The sequence below is a fragment of the Vanellus vanellus genome (genome assembly GCF_965231255.1).
Source record: "Vanellus vanellus genome assembly, chromosome: 3".
Lineage (NCBI taxonomy): Eukaryota > Metazoa > Chordata > Aves > Charadriiformes > Charadriidae > Vanellus > Vanellus vanellus.
Window position 1 is genome coordinate 24,165,630 of NC_138907.1, and position 18,841 is coordinate 24,184,470.

At 35.5% G+C, this 18,841-nt stretch overlaps 1 protein-coding gene across 1 annotated transcript in view; it reads left to right on the top strand.

The window, feature by feature from the left end:
• Window positions 1-18,841, top strand: part of GPATCH2 (G-patch domain containing 2) — a 125,486-nt gene that overhangs the window by 16,322 nt on the left and 90,323 nt on the right. Inside the window, exons 4-5 of the mRNA XM_082481432.1 lie at window positions 5,881-6,063; window positions 7,198-7,277. Coding sequence (XP_082337558.1) covers window positions 5,881-6,063; window positions 7,198-7,277 — 263 coding nt within the window. The remainder of the gene's footprint in view (window positions 1-5,880; window positions 6,064-7,197; window positions 7,278-18,841) is intronic.

The window sequence follows — 18,841 nt, forward strand, 5'->3', positions numbered from 1 at the left end:
GAACTAGTTATTTTGTGGATATGAACAGAAGACCATTAGCTTCGCGCTGGATCTCAGACATTCTTATATCTGCATTATAGCTTTGGTTTTGTGAAGGCTCTCCATGAAAGTACGGAGATCCTACTGTAAAACCAAAATTGTTTATTTTCTAATAATACTTATTCCCCCAAAGAAAATGCTAGTAACTTTATCTTTACACTCCCCTTATGAAGTAAGATGAGGTTATTTTATGTCTGTGAATTAATTTATAGCTGAGCTAAGACACATACAAAATTGAAAAGAATGAAGGAGAAAATAAATCTGATAAAAGCAAAGGAAAAGCCTAGGTGAGAGAAATGAAGCTGGAAGAGGACAGGATGTAGATGTTTTAAGAGCAGAACTGGCATATTTTGTTCTCTGTTTTTAAAAGCTAGACTCATTCCTGTCTTCCCAGTGTCCCTCCTCCAGGATATATGTTCAGAACATCAGCATCTTTACCTCATTTGTAGTTCAGATTTTCTGCACTTCTGACTTCAGATTTTCGCTAATTCAAGTGGAGAACCAGAGATTAATGCCACCTGGTCTAATATTTGGTTTAAATGATGTGCCTGCCATCATTCAGAATTTTGGGCAGCAGAGGACAAGATGATCCTCTTCTCCAGGGCAACATTTGTTCGTGTCTCTGAGATTAAGAACCATATCTCATTTATTACAGACAAATATTCTTTATAAAACCCTAATTAATTCCCAAAGCATATTCATCCTATGGGGCAGACATTCTAGAAAAGAAAGTGATCTCAAGCAGCAATTTCTTCAAGCAGTTGGCTAGTCAGTTAAATAGTTGAATGTTTAGTTCTGAACTTTGGAGTGCCTGACCTTGCAACTTTTACTGTTTTCCAAAATTGTTTCAGAAAACAAATGGAAATAAATTCCACCACAGTAACTGTACTCTTCTGTGCACAGACTCTCGAAGGAGCTTCAACTTCTGTAATTTGATTCAAGAAAACCAGCTGTAGCTGTAATTGGGGGTAGTAGTGGATTAATTGCTAGATATATTTTAATTGCCATCAATGGCTATGATAAAAGAAAATTGTTGAGACTTGAAAGTCCTGTGTTCAGCTTCTAATATGTGGTGTGCCCTCTAACCTTTTTTAAAAACCTTTATACCCTTTTCCTTTCCAGCCTGCCTCTCTTCCAGTCTCATAGCTTTTTTGTTTGATTTGTTTTGTTCCTATGAAGTCCTCATCTGAGCCTAGCCATGCTTGTCCTCCTTTTCCAAGTTATCCAGGTGCTTACGTTAGGTCACGTGAGAGGGCAAAAGCAGCTCTCTTGCTGTGCTCTATTCCACTGCTTCTGAAGTAATTGATACTCAATGTTTTGCAATCCCAGTGTGGCAAATGTTTTTCGTCTGTGAAACATTGTGTACCCTGTACAGTTAGCCTGAAAAGTCTTAAAGAGCACAGAAAATGCTCAGCGCAGGTACAGTCAGTGGAGAAGATAGCTGCTGAACTATTAACAAACCTCAAGTGAATTCTTACGGGTTGTATTCTTTTCAAAGGTTTGTAAATTGGCCAACTTTGAGGTAGGATTTAATATAGTTAGCAAAAAACCAAAATCCTACGCATATATATCAAGCCCTTGAGCCCTTGAGTATGAAGGTGGGAGAGCCTGCCGACAAAGTGATTGAACAGTGGCTGAAGCGTATATATCAGAAATCCTTGTGACTTTCCTTTTTCTTCCTACTCTTTCCTTTGTTCCTAATCACATTTTCATAAATGGCTGTTTTGCAGTTATTAAAATCTTTAGTAATAAGCAGTGTTATGCCCGGTGTGCAAAACTTCTGCAAGAAGAGTTTCAAAACAAAAGGTCTAATCTTACATTGCAACATATAATACAACTCTATTGTAGGCCTAGCTAGTAGGATCACCTGCAGTTTCAAGGCATTTTACAGATGCGCTTTACAAAGGCAATTTGTACGTTAAAAGGCACTTTATAAGTTAAGCTTTCAACACGACGTTAACCAAACTGTAACGTTATTCATATACTAGTTGATATTATAGATGTTTTGGGGAAAAAAAGTCAAATTGCAAGTATATTCTTTAATGAATTTTATAGTGTGGTTATGGCAGATAGAACACTTTATTCTGCACTCCTTGTCCACCTACACCTACTAGTACACTTGGGGAAATTCAAAGTTTGACATAAGACCTCTTAAATCATGACATGCAGCACTTGAAATGTCCTTTAAGATCTAAGCAAGTAGGAAGGAAAATTATATTAATAAAGTGTTAAACAGTTAAAATTGGAGAAGGTCAAGGAATGTCGTGTGGCTAAGCCTTTAAAGATAGCTGTTCATTATTTTATGATTAAACATATATTCATTACTGTGTCCTTTATGAAGATGACCCACTACTGATTCAGTATTTGAGAATTCCCTCCTTTTGTCTTCTCTAGCAAGAAACTAATTCGGACCTTGTATAGCATCTCAGTAGCTGCAGGTTTCGGTCTCAATATATAAAAAATGGAATGTGCAATGCCAGGTGTAATCACCACCCGTTTTCAACTGTTTTGCCTAATTAGTTTATAGTCTTTGCAGGGGATAAAGAAATAACATGAAGTAGTTGTATTTGACCTGAGTAGTTGAAATCCTAAATATTGCATGTGGATCACACTGGTAGAGATCAACATAAAGCTGAGATCGCATGATATCCTTCAATTCCTTGAAGCACTACCCACAAAAATGTTTGTTGTATTTTAAGTATGTGGCTAGGAGCATCCATGGGCTTGCAGATCAGTTTCTGGGAATCTGGAAGTCATTTTACCTTTCCTGTAACTTGGAAGAATACGATAGTTTGGTGTAGTCTTGTGCTGAATAAGCATCCCTAAGAGGAAAGGACAGTGCAGTGAATCTTTTGAAGTATTTTGAAGTCAAAAATATTGCTTTGTATTTTTAATTCTTGTAAGTTCATGCTTGCTATGAATACTGTGTTGCCTTTTGAGATCTGCAAGTTAAGTAGGATAAAATCCAAGTATTTGGTTACCAAACTCTTGAGCAGGGAGGCCTCTCTGTTATATTGCCTATACATATGGGGTCGGGAATTGATTAAATGCATTAGTCTTCCCGGACTCCTTTTGAAAATGGCATCCCTTCAGGGTGCAGCAACTGGTAAACAAAATGCCTGTGGGTGCTAGCAGAGAATAATAGTAATAGGTTTATGTGTGCCTCAAGGTACTATGATTGAGAATAGTCAAAGGATTCAAACTTGTTTAAAGTACACAGACAAGGAAGCTAAAAACCAGGTATACCTGGATTCTTCTGTCAGGTGGGAAAAGCCTATGAGGTTCAGATCTCAAGCCTGCCTTTGGCAGAAAGCAGCATAAGTGGTTAGGGAAGTGTATAATAGCATAACGGGTGGGAAGTCTTAACAGCTGGTTGCTTAACATACTAATATTCCTATTGCACAAAAAGGAAAAGTCATTTTGTATGTTTTCCCAAAGACCCGTTGTTGGGCATATAGTGAAGATACTGGTTTCTTTCCATAGCCACTATTTGCCTTATCCTGCAGTTCACCAACCTGTCTTAAGTTCCGTCTCTTCTAAGCCTGTGTTTCATGCCTCAAACAGGCTTCTGTCCTTGGGCTGATGGTGAAATTCAGTTTCAGAATTCTGTATTGTGTAACAAGACTTCTTTTGAGTTCCTGATAGTATTTCTTATTAGTCAAGGTGTCTAGAGCTCTCATCTTATGACAAAATATTCAGACAAAGTTTATCTATGTAAAAGTTTGGAAAACCAAAACAAAGGAGTTCAAACTTAATTCTGAACCACAGATCAAACTAATGAAAGGGTATGATTCTCCCTCCCCACAACCACTGTCTCTTAGACATCCTGCAAAGAAACCACACCTGGCTGTAAGTAAATGAGGATATAATTAATGGCGAATGCCTTTGTGAAATGTCATAGCTATAAATGAGGATCAGAATAAATATGGAAAGTAATCTAAAATGCTCAAGGAATGTAAAGGAACTTAAATCTTATTAGGACCTATGTATCTCTTTCCACCTTTGTTTTCCCCTTCCTCTGTCTAAAAATTCCTATTCTCTAGCATTTGCTAATTTTGCTTTTCATAGTGATCACTAAAGACGTAAGGGTCGCATTTCACCTGCGAATGACCAGTGAGAGATCTTAATTATTCTATATTTTCTTGAAGTACTTGTTCTGATGAATGTTTACAGCCATTTTCACTTGTGCTTGGTCTCGCAGTATTCTTTTCATTGCAAAAATTCATTTGGAGAGAGTGTGTTGAATTATTTTTTTTCCTCAAATTTTGGTTTGGGTTTTCATTATTTGTATTTTCTCACTGTGGGGTTGAGTGGCGATGAGATTTTACATGAATGCTTTTTGGTTTTGAAAATTATGTCTGATAAATCTTGCATGTGTGTCTTGCTTAGTTCTCCCTAATTAAAAATTGAAATGCCAAGCAAATAATTTGTACACAGAAATAGTGAGGCATGGTTGCAATACTTTAAAGTAGAATTAAAATATACAGCACTGTCCTGCTTTCAGCTGGAATAGAGTTAATTTCTTTTTTTTTCCTAGTAGCTCTTGTGTTTTGGATTTACTATGAGAATAATGTTGATAACACATATTGTTTTAGTTGTTGCTAAGTAATGCTTATATTAAGTCAAGGACTTTTTCAGCTTCCCATAGGGAGCATAGACAGGACAAGCTGGCCAAAGGAATATTCCATGCCATAGATGTTATGCTCAGTATATAAATGGGGGCTGGCCGCGGGGCAGGAATCCACAATCACTGCTCGAGATGAGCTGGGCAACCGATTGTCGGGTGTTGAGAGCAAGTGTATTGCATCATATAATTTTATATGTTCTTTTTGCCATTATTATTATTTTTCTCTTCCATTACTTTTCTGTTAAACTGTCTTTATCTGAACCCATGAGTTGGGTTTTTTTTTTCCTCCTTCTTCTCCCTACCCTACTGGGGGTGGGGAGAGAGGGGGGCAGTGAGTGAATGCCTGTGTGGTCCTAGTTGCGGGCTGGGGTTAAAGCATGACAAGCACACACTTTGCAATCTAATTTCTGGGTGTAAGAAAGGAAATTTGCCACATCTTATGAAGGTATTTTCAGATCTTCTGTAAACTACTTGGTTTGTATAAAAGAGCATGTTTTAAAACAAGCATAATAATTTATTATCAGTGTGTTTACGAGCTAAGTTTAATGTCAGATTTTCAGTCTTGTCTTACTTTTGACTTTAAATCCAGGTATTTAAATACTACATCTGTAAATATTGTCAATAAAAATGACCAGCTTTGTGGTATAATGCAGTATAATTCTCAATTGCATGATACTGTCAGTTTTCATTTAAAATCAACTTTTTCAAAACTTATTTCTAAATGAACTTAATCTGATTAACTTCATTTAGTCACATCTGTTCATGATTGTTTTTCCCTTTTACTAGCCATACAAATCATGAAATTAAGCTAATTATATACCATTATCAGCTGCAAAGAACTAGTTTCACAGTTTTATACCTTTTAATTCCCTGCAGGAGATTAAAGCTTGTTTTTTGTTAATATGTAAAGTGCAGTAACTTAAATGGATTTCCCTGCAGTGATTGCCAAAAGATTAACTAGTTTATTATTGTTTTTCACTATTGTAAATTGGTTTTAAAACATTACATTTTATGTGGTTTCATTGATGGCAACGCTTGTCATGCTATTGAGAAACGTTTTCCTTCCAAATAGAAGTACTATATATGAGTATTTGTTATACAGCAATAAAGCAAAAGAAATAATTGTCCTGTCAGAGGGTTTATTGATGGTAACATCTGATTTTTATCTTCTCTGCTCCTCCCTCTTTTTTTGGGGGGATACTGCCTTCACACAGGTGATGATGAGCAGAGTGACTGGTTTCATGAAAATGAATCTGGTGGAGCATGTGGAATTACAGGGGTCATTCCGTGGTGGGAACAGGAAGACTCAACAGAACTGGAGAGAGAATTGCCTGATCCAGTCTTTGAAAGTATCTTAACTGGTACTTTCCCTCTTATGTCCCGTTCAGGGAGGAGAGGTAAGTAGCAATCAAGCAAATGCAAACTGTAGAATCACTTGGGTACAGTAGAAAGATATCTGTGGATTATAAAAAAAAAAAAAAAAAAATATGTAAACTGTTGACAAGATCTTGGAGTTACCAGTTTGTTTCCTTGAACTATTTCATTTTTAAGATATCATTAGAGAGAAATAATTTTAAAAAGTCAATTATTAGAAAAGTCAGAAAATGTAAAACTTGGTTCATTTGATAGCCTGGTCTGTTATTTGTTGTCTCAATGTTGTCTAATTAATTGAGAATTATTAAGCGTTATTTAAAGGGAACCCTTATATTCCGTTTTGTTCCTAGCTTCTGTGATAACGTTTAGAATTCTGCAGAAGTTCGTCAATTAAAAGGCTGAAAAGACTAGTGTGACCATCTGTTTTGCTTGCTTTCTGCTTGGGCCATATTGTTTGTAGAGATGAGGGAAGGTTTCCTTTAGAGCAAAGATTGAGATTGTAACTGAGAAAATATCAATTTTTTTTTCCCTTTAAAATACTTTAGACAATTGTGTATCCAATGGTAAATTGTACCAGTGTTAGATTGCATTTATAGCTAGGAACCCACTATTGTCTAAAAATTGAAGATGTCAGGCCTCATCTTGCTGCCAAAGAACTTTTTTTGTACCTTCCCTCTGCCACAAGGATCTCCTTTCACATTCAAATATGGATCTTTTATGTCGTCAAATCACTTTTAAAGTACTCTGCACACTGGATGTATTGAATTCTTTTGTGAGACTTATTTTCCAGATGCTTGGAACTGTTTCTGAGGACTTAGTCTCTGCATATTCTCTAGATTTAACATTTTCTAAGGAAGTTGTAAGTGAGGTAAAAATCATTTTCCTACTGTAGTTCAATATGCTCTGCTTATGCAGCCAACTGTGCATAGGACCAGGACGGCAGTAAGAGTATCTGCAGAAATGTTCATTTTCGTGACAACTTAGCCTTTCTCTCTTCCTATTCTGTGCTCTTTGTTTCCACCAGTACGATGTTTGACAATATTAAGATGCTTTTGTGTAACTGAAGTCAGGTTGATAGATTGGTGGGTAATGGTGAATTTTATTGGTTGTATGGTATAGGAAATATCCCTAAATCAATTCATATTTCTTTTGTGTAGGTTTCCAGAGTAGATTTAGTCATCTTCATGGAATGCCAGCAAGAAACATAAAAAAGGCTTCAGGAAACCAGAATGCATTGGTAGGTGCTTTTATTATTGTAAGCTAATGTACACTGTTCTTAGAGTTTTTTTTAAAAGGCATATTCTTCTCATGCTTGTTTCCTAATGTTGTAGATAGGTAATGGAAGGGTAAGACTACAGTGCCACTGCTGCCTGATATTGTATGTTTGATTTTTTTTTTTTTTTTTAATAGATAGACTCTTCCTACAGCAATTCTATTGTAATGGAATATTTTTTGTGTACTTCAATGGCAGAAACAGTCTGATACTGTTTCTCAGTACCTATTTTGAACTGAGTGAAGGAAGAGGCTTGAGGGGGTGTTATTTAACATTTTCAGTATATATCTTCTGTCTATCTGAAAATATGTTTCTCTCCTCTCAATGAAAATCAAACCAAAGTTATTTTAAGTTTTTCTGATATTGAAAGCAGTCTAGGATGGACTGTGGGACAATTCTGGTTTATTTTATTATTCTTTTTCTTCCAAAAGTCTGGCTTGCAAAATCTGTCCTTATTCTCTTTTGTTTGAGTGACTTCTGTGTGGTCAGAGAAAAGGGTATATGCAGAAATTTTAAAGCAAGTTAGTAAGGCACTTGTCATAGACATCATGCATTCCTTTGGACTGAGTCTGTTTTAAGCCTGTGACTACAAATGAGAGATGTTTGGGTGTTTTTAGTGCCTTCAGCTCTAGGAGCAATGTTTATAAGCGAAGGAAAAAGTCCAACTGTCTCTGCATTTTTGTACAATCTAATAATTGGCTTTTCCTGTAGGTTTTTTTATAAGATTCTAATGAATTTTTAAGAATTTGTTCATTGGAGGAGGGCATAAGGAGAAGAGAGACTTGAATTAAAATGTTAAAATGTATTCATTGTAGTGCTGTCTATTCCTTTCTTATCAGAATAGCATTTGGAAGAGAAGGAGAGTGTGGGACACTCTTTATCAGTGTGTAATAAATGTATCCCAGCACAATAAATGCTGCAAGATCAATGTTCTTTATTATTTGAGAACATTAAATGTTTTCAAATTTTAATTTGCCTGAACAAAGTAAGGTGCTTCTGAGAAATGTAAGAGCTACCGTATGTGGAGAGAATTGAAAGGAACTGTTAGAGATTTAACTGGTTTTGAAGAGGGAAGGTTTTTGTAATTGAAGTCCCTGTCCAATAATTGCCATTTGGAGCTGAATAAAATGCTTTAAAACCTTGGCCTGTGATCTCTGCTGTTAGTGGTCATGAATTAGATGAATGCTATCTAGTTCTTGGTTTCCTATCTACCTATTTTTATTTTTGGTTCAATGCTTGCTTGAGCATATCTGGGATTTGTAGCCCATTTTCTAGGCTTATTGCAATTTCACTCTGGTATTTTATAGGAGCTATTATAACTGATAGGTTAGCTTCATGGTATTGATGATACATGGCTTAACTACCCTAAAAACTGCCTTTTCCTCTAAATTGTAAAAAGGTGATTAAATTTCAGTTGATGAAGATATACTGTGAATGCGTATATATAATAAAGAATCCTAATGTTTATTTTCTGCTACGCTTTCTGGATTGTCCTTAGGAGCCCATTTTGTCTTCCAGTCATGATATCTCCTATGTAAAGATGGTATCGTAGTTCCCCTTATAACAAAAAATGCAAGCCGATCTACTAAAGACTGATAATTCAGTTACCTCCAGTTATTAAATATATCACTTACATAGTGTTGTGAAACAAGGTTGACATGTGAACGTGTCTTCTAAACCACTACATTTAGGCAGGAGGGCATAGATAGAATGGATGTGCAGTTGGCTCTTCAAATGCAGTTTTCTGACCTTCTTAATTACTATTTATGTTTGTGGGCACATCTGCTGCATCTGTCTTTGCAAACGTATCTATATAAGCCAGAGCTCCTGTGCTTCCTTTTGTCAGTGTTTGATTCTTAAAGAAAATCTTTTTTAGATACTTCAATCTAATGAAAAAAAAAAAAAAGTCATTTAATACCTGTGACATCTGATAAAACAGAACAAGAAGTAATTACTGCTATTAGGTGGTAACAGTGAAGAGCAGCAAGAATGCTTTTAGAAAGATTAATATCCTGAGGAAAGAACAATGCAGACTTAACTCATTGAACAGAGTTGTGGTGTGACTTAATTCCTTTTTAACAGCGAGGTGTCTGATGTCTCTATCACTGCCTTTACACAGACATTAAAGGGAGACAAAGTAAAAAATGGACTTTACTACTGAGATACACTACCTGAAAGACACATCATATCCTGTATTCAGTCTAAGGATGTGTAGTTTGTATCTAGGGAGTATAGGTATATAGTTAGCCCTTTGCATACAATCAACGTGTGTTTAAACTTTTTGGGGAAGGTTTAGTTGAAGAACCACAATTATAGCAACTAGCAAAGCCTTGAAGAGATTACAGGTTTAGGGAAGGCAGAATGAATAACTGTGATACCTTGATATACCATCATCCTCTGTCAAAAAGTGTTTAATGCCCAACTGTTTGTGTGTTTTCTTGTAAGAGGAACATCAGGCTAAGAGTGTAATTATTGCTTGCTATATAATGAGGAAACTGCCTACTTACACCATTTTCATACCATGGTTTCTAGAAGCAGTGGGAGCTGAGAATCAGAGGAAGAATGCTGCTTGCTCTTTATGGACCAGTTAGTGAACTTTAATTTGAAGTAGCCACAGCTGGCACTCAGATTCTGTCCAGATGCTCTTCCTGCATTTCACTGATGAGTTGCTTAATTTGAACAAACTCATGGGTGTTTCTGTCATCAAGTGCACTGCCTTTGAGTCAAGACACATTTATAACGATCATACAACACTGGACAAGCAAGAGAGAAGTGAAAACCTAGCATGCAAATACTATGAAAATCCTCACTCAATCCAATATGCAGGTTGAATGTTGTTATACAACAGATGACAACTGAAAAAGCTGAGCAAGAAAAAAGAAATTAATCAGAACTGGCTTCTTTCCTTTGGATTGTTCAATTTACTTAAGATAGGCACTTTTTTATGGAATCTGTAAATGATTTGTCAGACATACAGTTGCAATGCAGACTTTTCATGTCTTCATTGCTTTTTGTTGGCAGCATCATTTGTCAAAGAACTTTATTTGAAAAGAAATATAAAAACCTGTGGCTTTTCTAATACACTATGCTTTTGATCCCTCCTGTGTCAAGTTGCTAGTAGCAACTTTGTGATTATCATCAGAAATATGATACACGTGCTTTCCTACCATATCAGTATTTAATGTACTGTTTTTAGTAAGGTATATCATATGAAATCTTGTTGCGCTTGTTTGAATTCTGCCGCTATCTATGACCTGATCAACTGTTCCCAACTCCTCCTTTCTTTTATGCTAGGCAAAAGTTCTACAACTTAAAAGTAGTGTTCTATGAATGAAACGCTGATTTCTGAAAAGGAATGCTTTTCTTGCCCTGCCTTTTTTCTATATGTGTTTATAGACTTGCATGTCATTTATCTAGTACTGTATCTCTGTCCTTTCCAAAAAATTACATGTGAAACTTTGGTATTTAGCAGAATAAAATCAGAAATCTAACATTTTAGATGCATCTGAAATGTGAACGTTCATTTCTATGATGTAGAATACTAGATGAACTCTTTACCTTCAGATGGATTCCTGGGGAGATCACAAAAGCCTTAATTAAAGAAAATAAGTGTTAATAATTATATTTAGTGCAAATAGAACATGACTACTTCTTTGTTCTTTCAAAATGTTTTGTCCAACTTAGTACTCAATGACTGAAAAATTTCACTTTTGTTCACAACAGCTCCATACAAACAAGTGAAGGTTTTAAAAATCAGTGCTGCTGTCTTAGCTGTTCCTTGTGTGGTTCTAGATACAGTTCCTTCCCTGAGACAGGGAGACACATTGTAGGGTTTTGTTTGAGGACTCTTACTTGTCGTTTCTTTCTGCCTGGATTCTCTGTCTGGGCTGGAAGCTGGGAAGTGATTTCAGTGGGCTAAAGTGCAAAAACACATGACCAATAAAATGGATGGTTTCTTTCCAGTCTGCCAATTTTTCCATTTATCACCTTTATGCTATGGGTTTTGATTTCATGATATTAAAGACAGCCTATTTTAAGTCTTGCACTCCTAGGATTGATTTTTTTTTTTCTTTTTGCACAGCTGTACTATTGAGCTTTACTATACATAGTTGTAATTATTCAAAAAGTACATAAAGAATGTAAACTACATCTCAGAGACCTGTTATCTGGAGGTGTCTGGGTAGTTCTGTCAAATCTTGTGACTCTTTCAAAACTTCCAAGATAAAAGAGCTTTTCTCAAAAAAAATGTTGTCAGATAACTACTACTCTATTGATGAGAGAAAAGATGTGTTGAGCGCTTATGCTTTTTGTTAACTGCTTTCAAAATGTAAAACCAAACTAAACATTTCTGCTTCGAAGTTCTTTCTAGCTGAAGAAACAGACAGGTATTTTCAGGAATTCTTTTCGTGTCAAAATATTTTGGAAATTGAGTGAAATGGTGTTAGATAAGAAACCTTCTTACAGATCTAAGGAATGTTTCCTTCAAGGCTACATTAGGTGTTGTTTTTACAGTATTGGTTGGAAGCCTCTTTATGGATGTTCTTCAACTTTTGGAAAAATACTACTTCTCAAGTTCAAGTTGATTTGGTGTTGTGGAGAGTTCTTTCACGCTGGATGTGTGACATACAGTCAGACAAAACACAGTTTAGTTTCAGTGAGGTGCATGAAATGACTTACCTATGGGGTTTTAATTATTCTCTTTAGTTAATGACTTTTGTCATTTGGAGCGATAATCTCTAGGTCAAACTCCTTGGAAATGTGAGTGGTATTACATGATGTCTGATAACAAAACTAAACTCTTGTTGGATTCCAGACTTTCACTCATTCAATATCAGGAATATTAGACCTCTGTGTCTCAGGATGATGTTTTGAAACCTTATGCTGCTAAAGCTGCGAATGAATTTTCCTTTAAGTGGGTAGGATGGTAGGGGCTTTTGGTTATTGTAACGGGGCTTTTATTAAGATTTCCTGTCATCAAATATATTTTCAGCTATTTAAAGCATTTCTTGCTGTGCTCTTCCTTTTATTTTTTAAAATTTTTCCTTGTTTGCGGTTGTCTTAAATTTATGTCTGCTTATGCAAAATGTAGTGAATAAGTCATGCTCTTTTAATCCTCACTTTAGTTAACTCAGTACCTCAGTTTTACAACATAGAGTAGAGGGAAAACTTCCTTGAGGAAAGTGGGTGGTTTCCTGCGCTCACATGCTTTTTGCAGATACGGTTTTTCAGACAGAAAAATTCAGGTTGTTAGCAGAGGAGGTGCTGCTGTGATGGCAGTCTAGGCCCCACCTTTGATTCTTCCAGTATTCAGTCACTAGTAGCAAATATACCACACTTTTCCCAAGGAATGAGTCAAATGGCATTCTTCTACATGTCAGAACTTAGTCATGTTAAAATAGCTTTATTTTATGAGAAAACAAAAGAGAAAAAAGCTTCTGTTAGATTTCAAAACCCCTTTATAAATAATGTGGGTTTCAAAAATGGGATGCAAATATTGGGGATGATGTTATCTGTGACGTTCTTAACTTCATGTATCTAATATCTTTTGGGGGAACTGCTTACTCTTCTTATACCTACTGTGTATTTTGCATAGTAAGAGGTTCTTTTTTTTTTTTTCCACAAATCAATTTTCAAGTGCACTTTTGCTAAAGCTTTCACTTATACTGATGCAAACTTAATATAATTTGTTCTGCCTGCCATGGTAAGCACCTGATAGAAGGGTAAAAGCTTCTTAGTGACTTTAGTAATAGTTAGCATGCTTCCTCATCAAAAGAATCATAATTATACCTGTACCATGTTTCATGATAGGTCAGTATTTCCCAAAGTGGTCCCTATTGCTTGTAGTACCAATGGTGGTACCCATACTTAAAGCACAGTTAAACGTTGTGATAGTTCAAGGCAGAGCATTAGTATTAGAATTAGTAGATCGGTTTTGTCAGTATAGTTGTCATTGTTGCAAAATATTTTGAATTCTACCTATCCTTTATGAGATCTGAAAGGTTTAATAAAGTCTGCCTTACAACCTAGGTTTGTTTTAACCAATAGTGATTTATTTTTTTTTTAACGTGTAATTGTCTAATGAAAATCTATGATCATCTTGGTGTCATCAAACCAGTAAACAGGCACGAATAGTACCACAGCATTTCTGTCTCATTTGAAACTGCAGTTCAGTAGCCAAAAATTAGTTACAGGTAATTCAAATACCAAATGTTTAGATTTCAACAAATATAAGTTTGGTCAGTTTTGTTATTGGTTCTGTTACCATATTGTAAAACCCCTCTTCCATAATTAAAATAACTAGAGAAATAATCAGCTGGCTTGTAATAGTTGTAAAGGCACTAAGTGGTGAAGGTGAGCATGTGTTTATTCTATTCTTTTCTTCTATATCACTTATTTTGTAAATTAGAGTGTATAGTCGTGAATTGTGTCTTAGTTTCATTCTTACAAAATGTATGCGTATCAAGAAAAAATAGTTTAAATGCGTCAGGCAATTAATAGCTTGTAGAGGTAATGATTGCATTTTATCAACAAAATGAAGATATCACCTAGGTATAACTACTGAAACAGATACTCTGTGCAACACAGCTCGAGATGGGGTTTTTTGGTATATTTCACCTGCTGTGATAATCAAAGAATACCTTTACAATATCAAAGATTAACTTCTGTGTGTAGCTGAAGTGAATGTGGAGACTTAGTCTCATTTCTTGGACTCTCACTTCAAGTATAGTGTCAAAACCAGTATCCTGCTTCAGCAAAACCATTGCCTCCAGCATTAGTCTCAGAAACGCCACATGTGTTGCTTATTTTTTGAATGTATCTTGTGGTTTATTCATGGTGACAAGTGCTATGAACTGTTAGTCTGAGCCGTACTCCTTGTAATTCACCTTACCCAAACTGCTCACATTATAATTGTCCACAATTTCACTGAAGTTTACTTTTAAATCAGGGCAAATAGCATGATGATATCCCCTTTATTCTTCAATTAGTGTCTGTTTTGAAAACACATTTAATACAGTTCTACAGCACTTCTTACAGACAATAATGATTTTTAAAATCTCTGACTTCAAAATACGAGGCAGCCTAATTGTTCCTCTTGTTTTCTGCTGCTTATCACAAAGAAATGCCCCTTTCTGGTGTCCAGCTGCATGAAATGTTTCTTCTGCGGACATTTGAAATTTGCTTGTTTTGACTTCCTAAGTTCATATTGGTTCTTTAATGTTTTATGTTTTAGTGCAATTCTAATGGAAAGAATATGTAGTTGGTTTTAGTATCTTTTCTGCAAAAATTTCACTCAGTTGTGTCTCTTCTAGAAAATTCTTAATTCCTCGATAGCAGCATTTTGAGGAATTAATGGTAAAACAACAGCATCTGGTGTCCAGAGTCAAGTTAAGAGTCATATTTTCTTGAGATTCTTGGGGGAGTTGATCATTTAATGCTGAGAATAGACAGAAAATCATGTGTAATAGGCAAGGAACGCATGCACAGATACCGTGGCGTACCTGATGAGCATGATCTCATTTATGCTGTAATAACAGCGTAAATGTCAAGTAAATCAGTGCAGTGATTTCAGCTAACACATTGTTTAGCATTTTTTTTAACTGAAAGCAAATCCAAGATCAGATACAACTCCTGAACTGTTGAAAGTGTCTTGCTAATTCAAACCATAATAACTCGTTAACATGAGTAGATTTTTCACTCCAAAGGAAACTTTGTCTTTTTTGCCTAGAATAGGTGGTGTGGGGGAATGAGGGCTACCAATAGACAGAACAACTTGATAGTCCATCTGTTTTTTCAGTGTCATTTCCTATGGTGGCAGTCTATTGGGAAAACAGTGGCACTTCAGATCTCTAATAGAAGTGCTCTGCCTATCTCTAGACATCTAGATTAAGCTTATTAATAGTGACCTCCTAGATTTGTTCCGAGACACACAATTTATACTCAGATGCAGTCACTTGTTTTGTTCACTAGCTCTGTTCTAGCTTTACTTTATGTAATGCATTTAAAAAAATTCTTGTCTGAAAAGTGATCAATATCATTAGCAGCTTATCTTTGCTGTAAGGCAAAGACGGGGCATTAAAATGTTGGAATCTTGGTTGATTTATAACAAAAGCAAAAATACAAACTTCAACTTAATGTTGGGGTTTCTTTCTGTATACAGTCTGAGCTCATATGGCTTGTACCCAGAGTAAGAGGCAGCTGTAAAAATAGTGCATTAAACTGGTTCTTTAGTGTCCTGTCCAGCACTTTGTCATGGAGATGCATATATCAAATAACTTCAAAATACAGCACAGAAAATAAAGTAGCAAACACACATGATGCATTGTGTTGAAACTGAATTGCCCAAGAAAATTATTCTGCTGCTTTTGTAATGTGAGATATAATATGTGAATGAAGAGGTACTTCTCTGCCATTGTCTTTGATTACTGTGACTTTAGTGAGATGTAAAGATGATGTTCCGTAACCTGTTGACCATAAAGAAGCGGAGCTAACCACGGTGGTTGTAGCCTAACTTACCTGTGACTTAGCTGGAAAATGACATATTTGTTACCGTTTTGTTTCTTGAAATAAGAAAATCAAATGTGCGTATTGAGAGTGTAGTTTTCAGGAGGGAAGGAAGTACAACTTCTCATAGTTATCATGTGGTATTTACAGCAAGTACAGGTGTAACTGAATGCAGAAGAGACCCTTTTTGTTACAGAACTGTAGGCTCTGCTTAATGTGTTTCTGAGAGATCTTCAAATTGAATGAGTTGCAGAAGTTAATACTTTCTTAAACATGTTTGTCCAATGTCAGAGCCTGCAATGCTAACTTTAAATGGTAATAAGCAATCGTAGAATGGAAATGTTGTTTCCTGAAGATAATCAGTAAATTATTAATGCTGCGAGTTGTGAGGTGAGTCACGGGAAAACTTGAAGTTCCTCTGTTTAGTGGTCTCTTGATGTGGAAAACCCTACATACAATGTTGTGTGCTCCTTTCAAAAGTATAGTGATCTTTCTGGTTTGTGTGTACTTAAACCATTTGTCCAATTACCAAATCACATATTGTATATCAGAATAAAGAGGACAACAAGAAAAGGTTTCTTAACGTCAGCACTTCCAACTGAAGTGGTTCAAGAGACTGTTGGTCTTTGCCTTTTAATTTTAATCTCTTCAGTTAGGACACAGCTGCTGCTTTTTTAGTTTCTTTTCCAAGTGAATTGTAAACCATTATAACTGATCAAATGAACCTTTTCAGTCCAACAGTTTTGATAACCTCAAAATCTGTTCCACTCAGTGTCTTTTGTTGTGGTTTAACCCCAGCCAACAGCTAGGACCACGCAGCCGCTGGTGCAGTTCTCCCCCTTCCCCCAGAAGGGCAGCAAGAAGATGGTGAAAAGGAGGGGAAAGGTGAAAACAAACAAACAAACAACTCCTGTTTTGAGATAAAGACCATTTCCTAGGACAATAACAGAAAAGGAAAATAACAATAGTGATGACACAATTCACTCTCACCTCCCAGTGAATTGGCACTATCCCAAGCACTATCCTGGCCGCCCTCCAGGCCAACCCCATTTATATACCGAGCATGATTTCTATGGTAGGGAGTATTCCATTCGCTCTTAGATTGTTCTACCTATACTCCTTCTCAGCTTCTATAGGAAGCTGAAAAGAGTCCTTGAAAAGTATACACAACGCTTAGCAACAACTAAACCAATAAATGCATATTTCTTTCACAGCAATCACTAGAAAGGAAATTACCTCCTTCCAGGCTGAAACCAGGAGACCTTTGGAATTTGATTCAGAAAACTCTTACTCGATGATCTGATTTTTGTTGTGGTTTGTTTTTCTTTTTCTCACTATTAACTTTAAGTTAGTAGTTAAGATAGGTAGTTATAAAACCTGCATTCACAAGTCTGAGAATAAGTTTCTTATTCTGTTGTTTCTCAGCCTTGACTTAGCACTCCTGCAGATCAGGGTTTTAAAGGTCAAGGAAGAAACTTATCTTCAGTTTGGAGAACTGAAAATTGTTTATTTAGGCGGTCATTTTCTTAGTACTAGCTGATTGCCAAACTCTGTTGTAACTGTGCTGCTATAGATGTATTTTTCTAAACACTTGTGAAATTCACTTTAAAGAGCATTAGATGAAATGTGCACCACTTCCCTTTCTCCCTGACCCCTTCCCATTGGAATGCTTAATTCTAAAACACTTATTTTACAAAGAACTAAACAGATAGATATAGTAGGTTTACCCTAGATTGCATTTTTATTCTCTATAGAATATAGTCAAACTGGAGAAAAAGAAACCTTCTTCCTGTTTTATGTCACATTGTTATGTTTTGAAAAAGAAAGCATGCATGTGGCGATTGAGATTTTGTTGCCATACTGCTTTTTCTCTTTTGTTTGTGTTTTTTAAAAATCTGGAATCTAATTATTGGAGTAGGTTTAAGGCAACTTGAAGTAGCTAGAATAACTTTAAGAACATTGCTTGTTAGAAGTCACCATAAGGCAGCTTTCCCATGCAGTAAAATGTAGCACTTAAGCGAAAGATAGGAAACGACCGCTTAAAAGCGAGGGGGGTCTTAGCATAAATAAAAGCTAGCATTTCAGTGTTAAGTTGGGCATAAGTATTTTAAAAAATATTGTTATCCCCTGTTCAGGAGCATAGAACACTTAACTATGTTTTGTCAGATTATTGAGAATAAAGTATGTGATAGTCACATCATATATAGTATTTAAAAACTGAAGGATTTATGAAAGTTTTATTTATACACAAACTGATGTCTATAAAAATATGCATATTTTCTTTAGGGTTCAATGTGATCTTTTTGTTTCAGGAAAACAACTTAATTTACATAGGATGTTTTACTGAATCTTACATTAAATATTACTAGAATGTGGGAAATGTTTTAAAAATATTTGGGGGTTGATGGATTAGTACTCTTCAAAGGGAAACAAAACACTAAATATTTCTAATCCTGCATTATTTACCGCATGGGTGGTTAAATGCTACTTTAAGCCCCATAAAATTAAAAGGGAGAAATCTGCCAACTGTAGCAGGAATTGGATTTAGGAAGAGTAGTACAGAGCCAAAATATTGCTACAGAATTAAATGTCAAAAATCTTCTTTAATAGTAGATATATAGTTCACAGTGCCTGGTTATGATTAATACATTTAATCTAAATCACTGAAAGTTGCTCTCTCCTTTTCCATAAAATACAATAGGACACAAATCAGTTTTACTGTAGGTGGATAACAATTGGAAAATAATGCATCTTCCCGCCCAATAAATTGTCAGTTATACCTTTTAACTAAAATCAATTCATCTTTCCAAAATTTATTACAATTTCTAAGAATAAATCTTTTCAAATGTTTATTCATTTGCTTTTTGATACATTTGTGGCACTTTTGCTATGGTCTAATGTTTTTTCTTTTGATTCATTGTAAATTAGAAAATCTATTTTGAGTCAATTTTCTAGTTAAGAAGTTAAAATCTATAACCTAGCCATTTTTTCATAGTCTCCTTTGCACATTTTAATACCCTTGAACT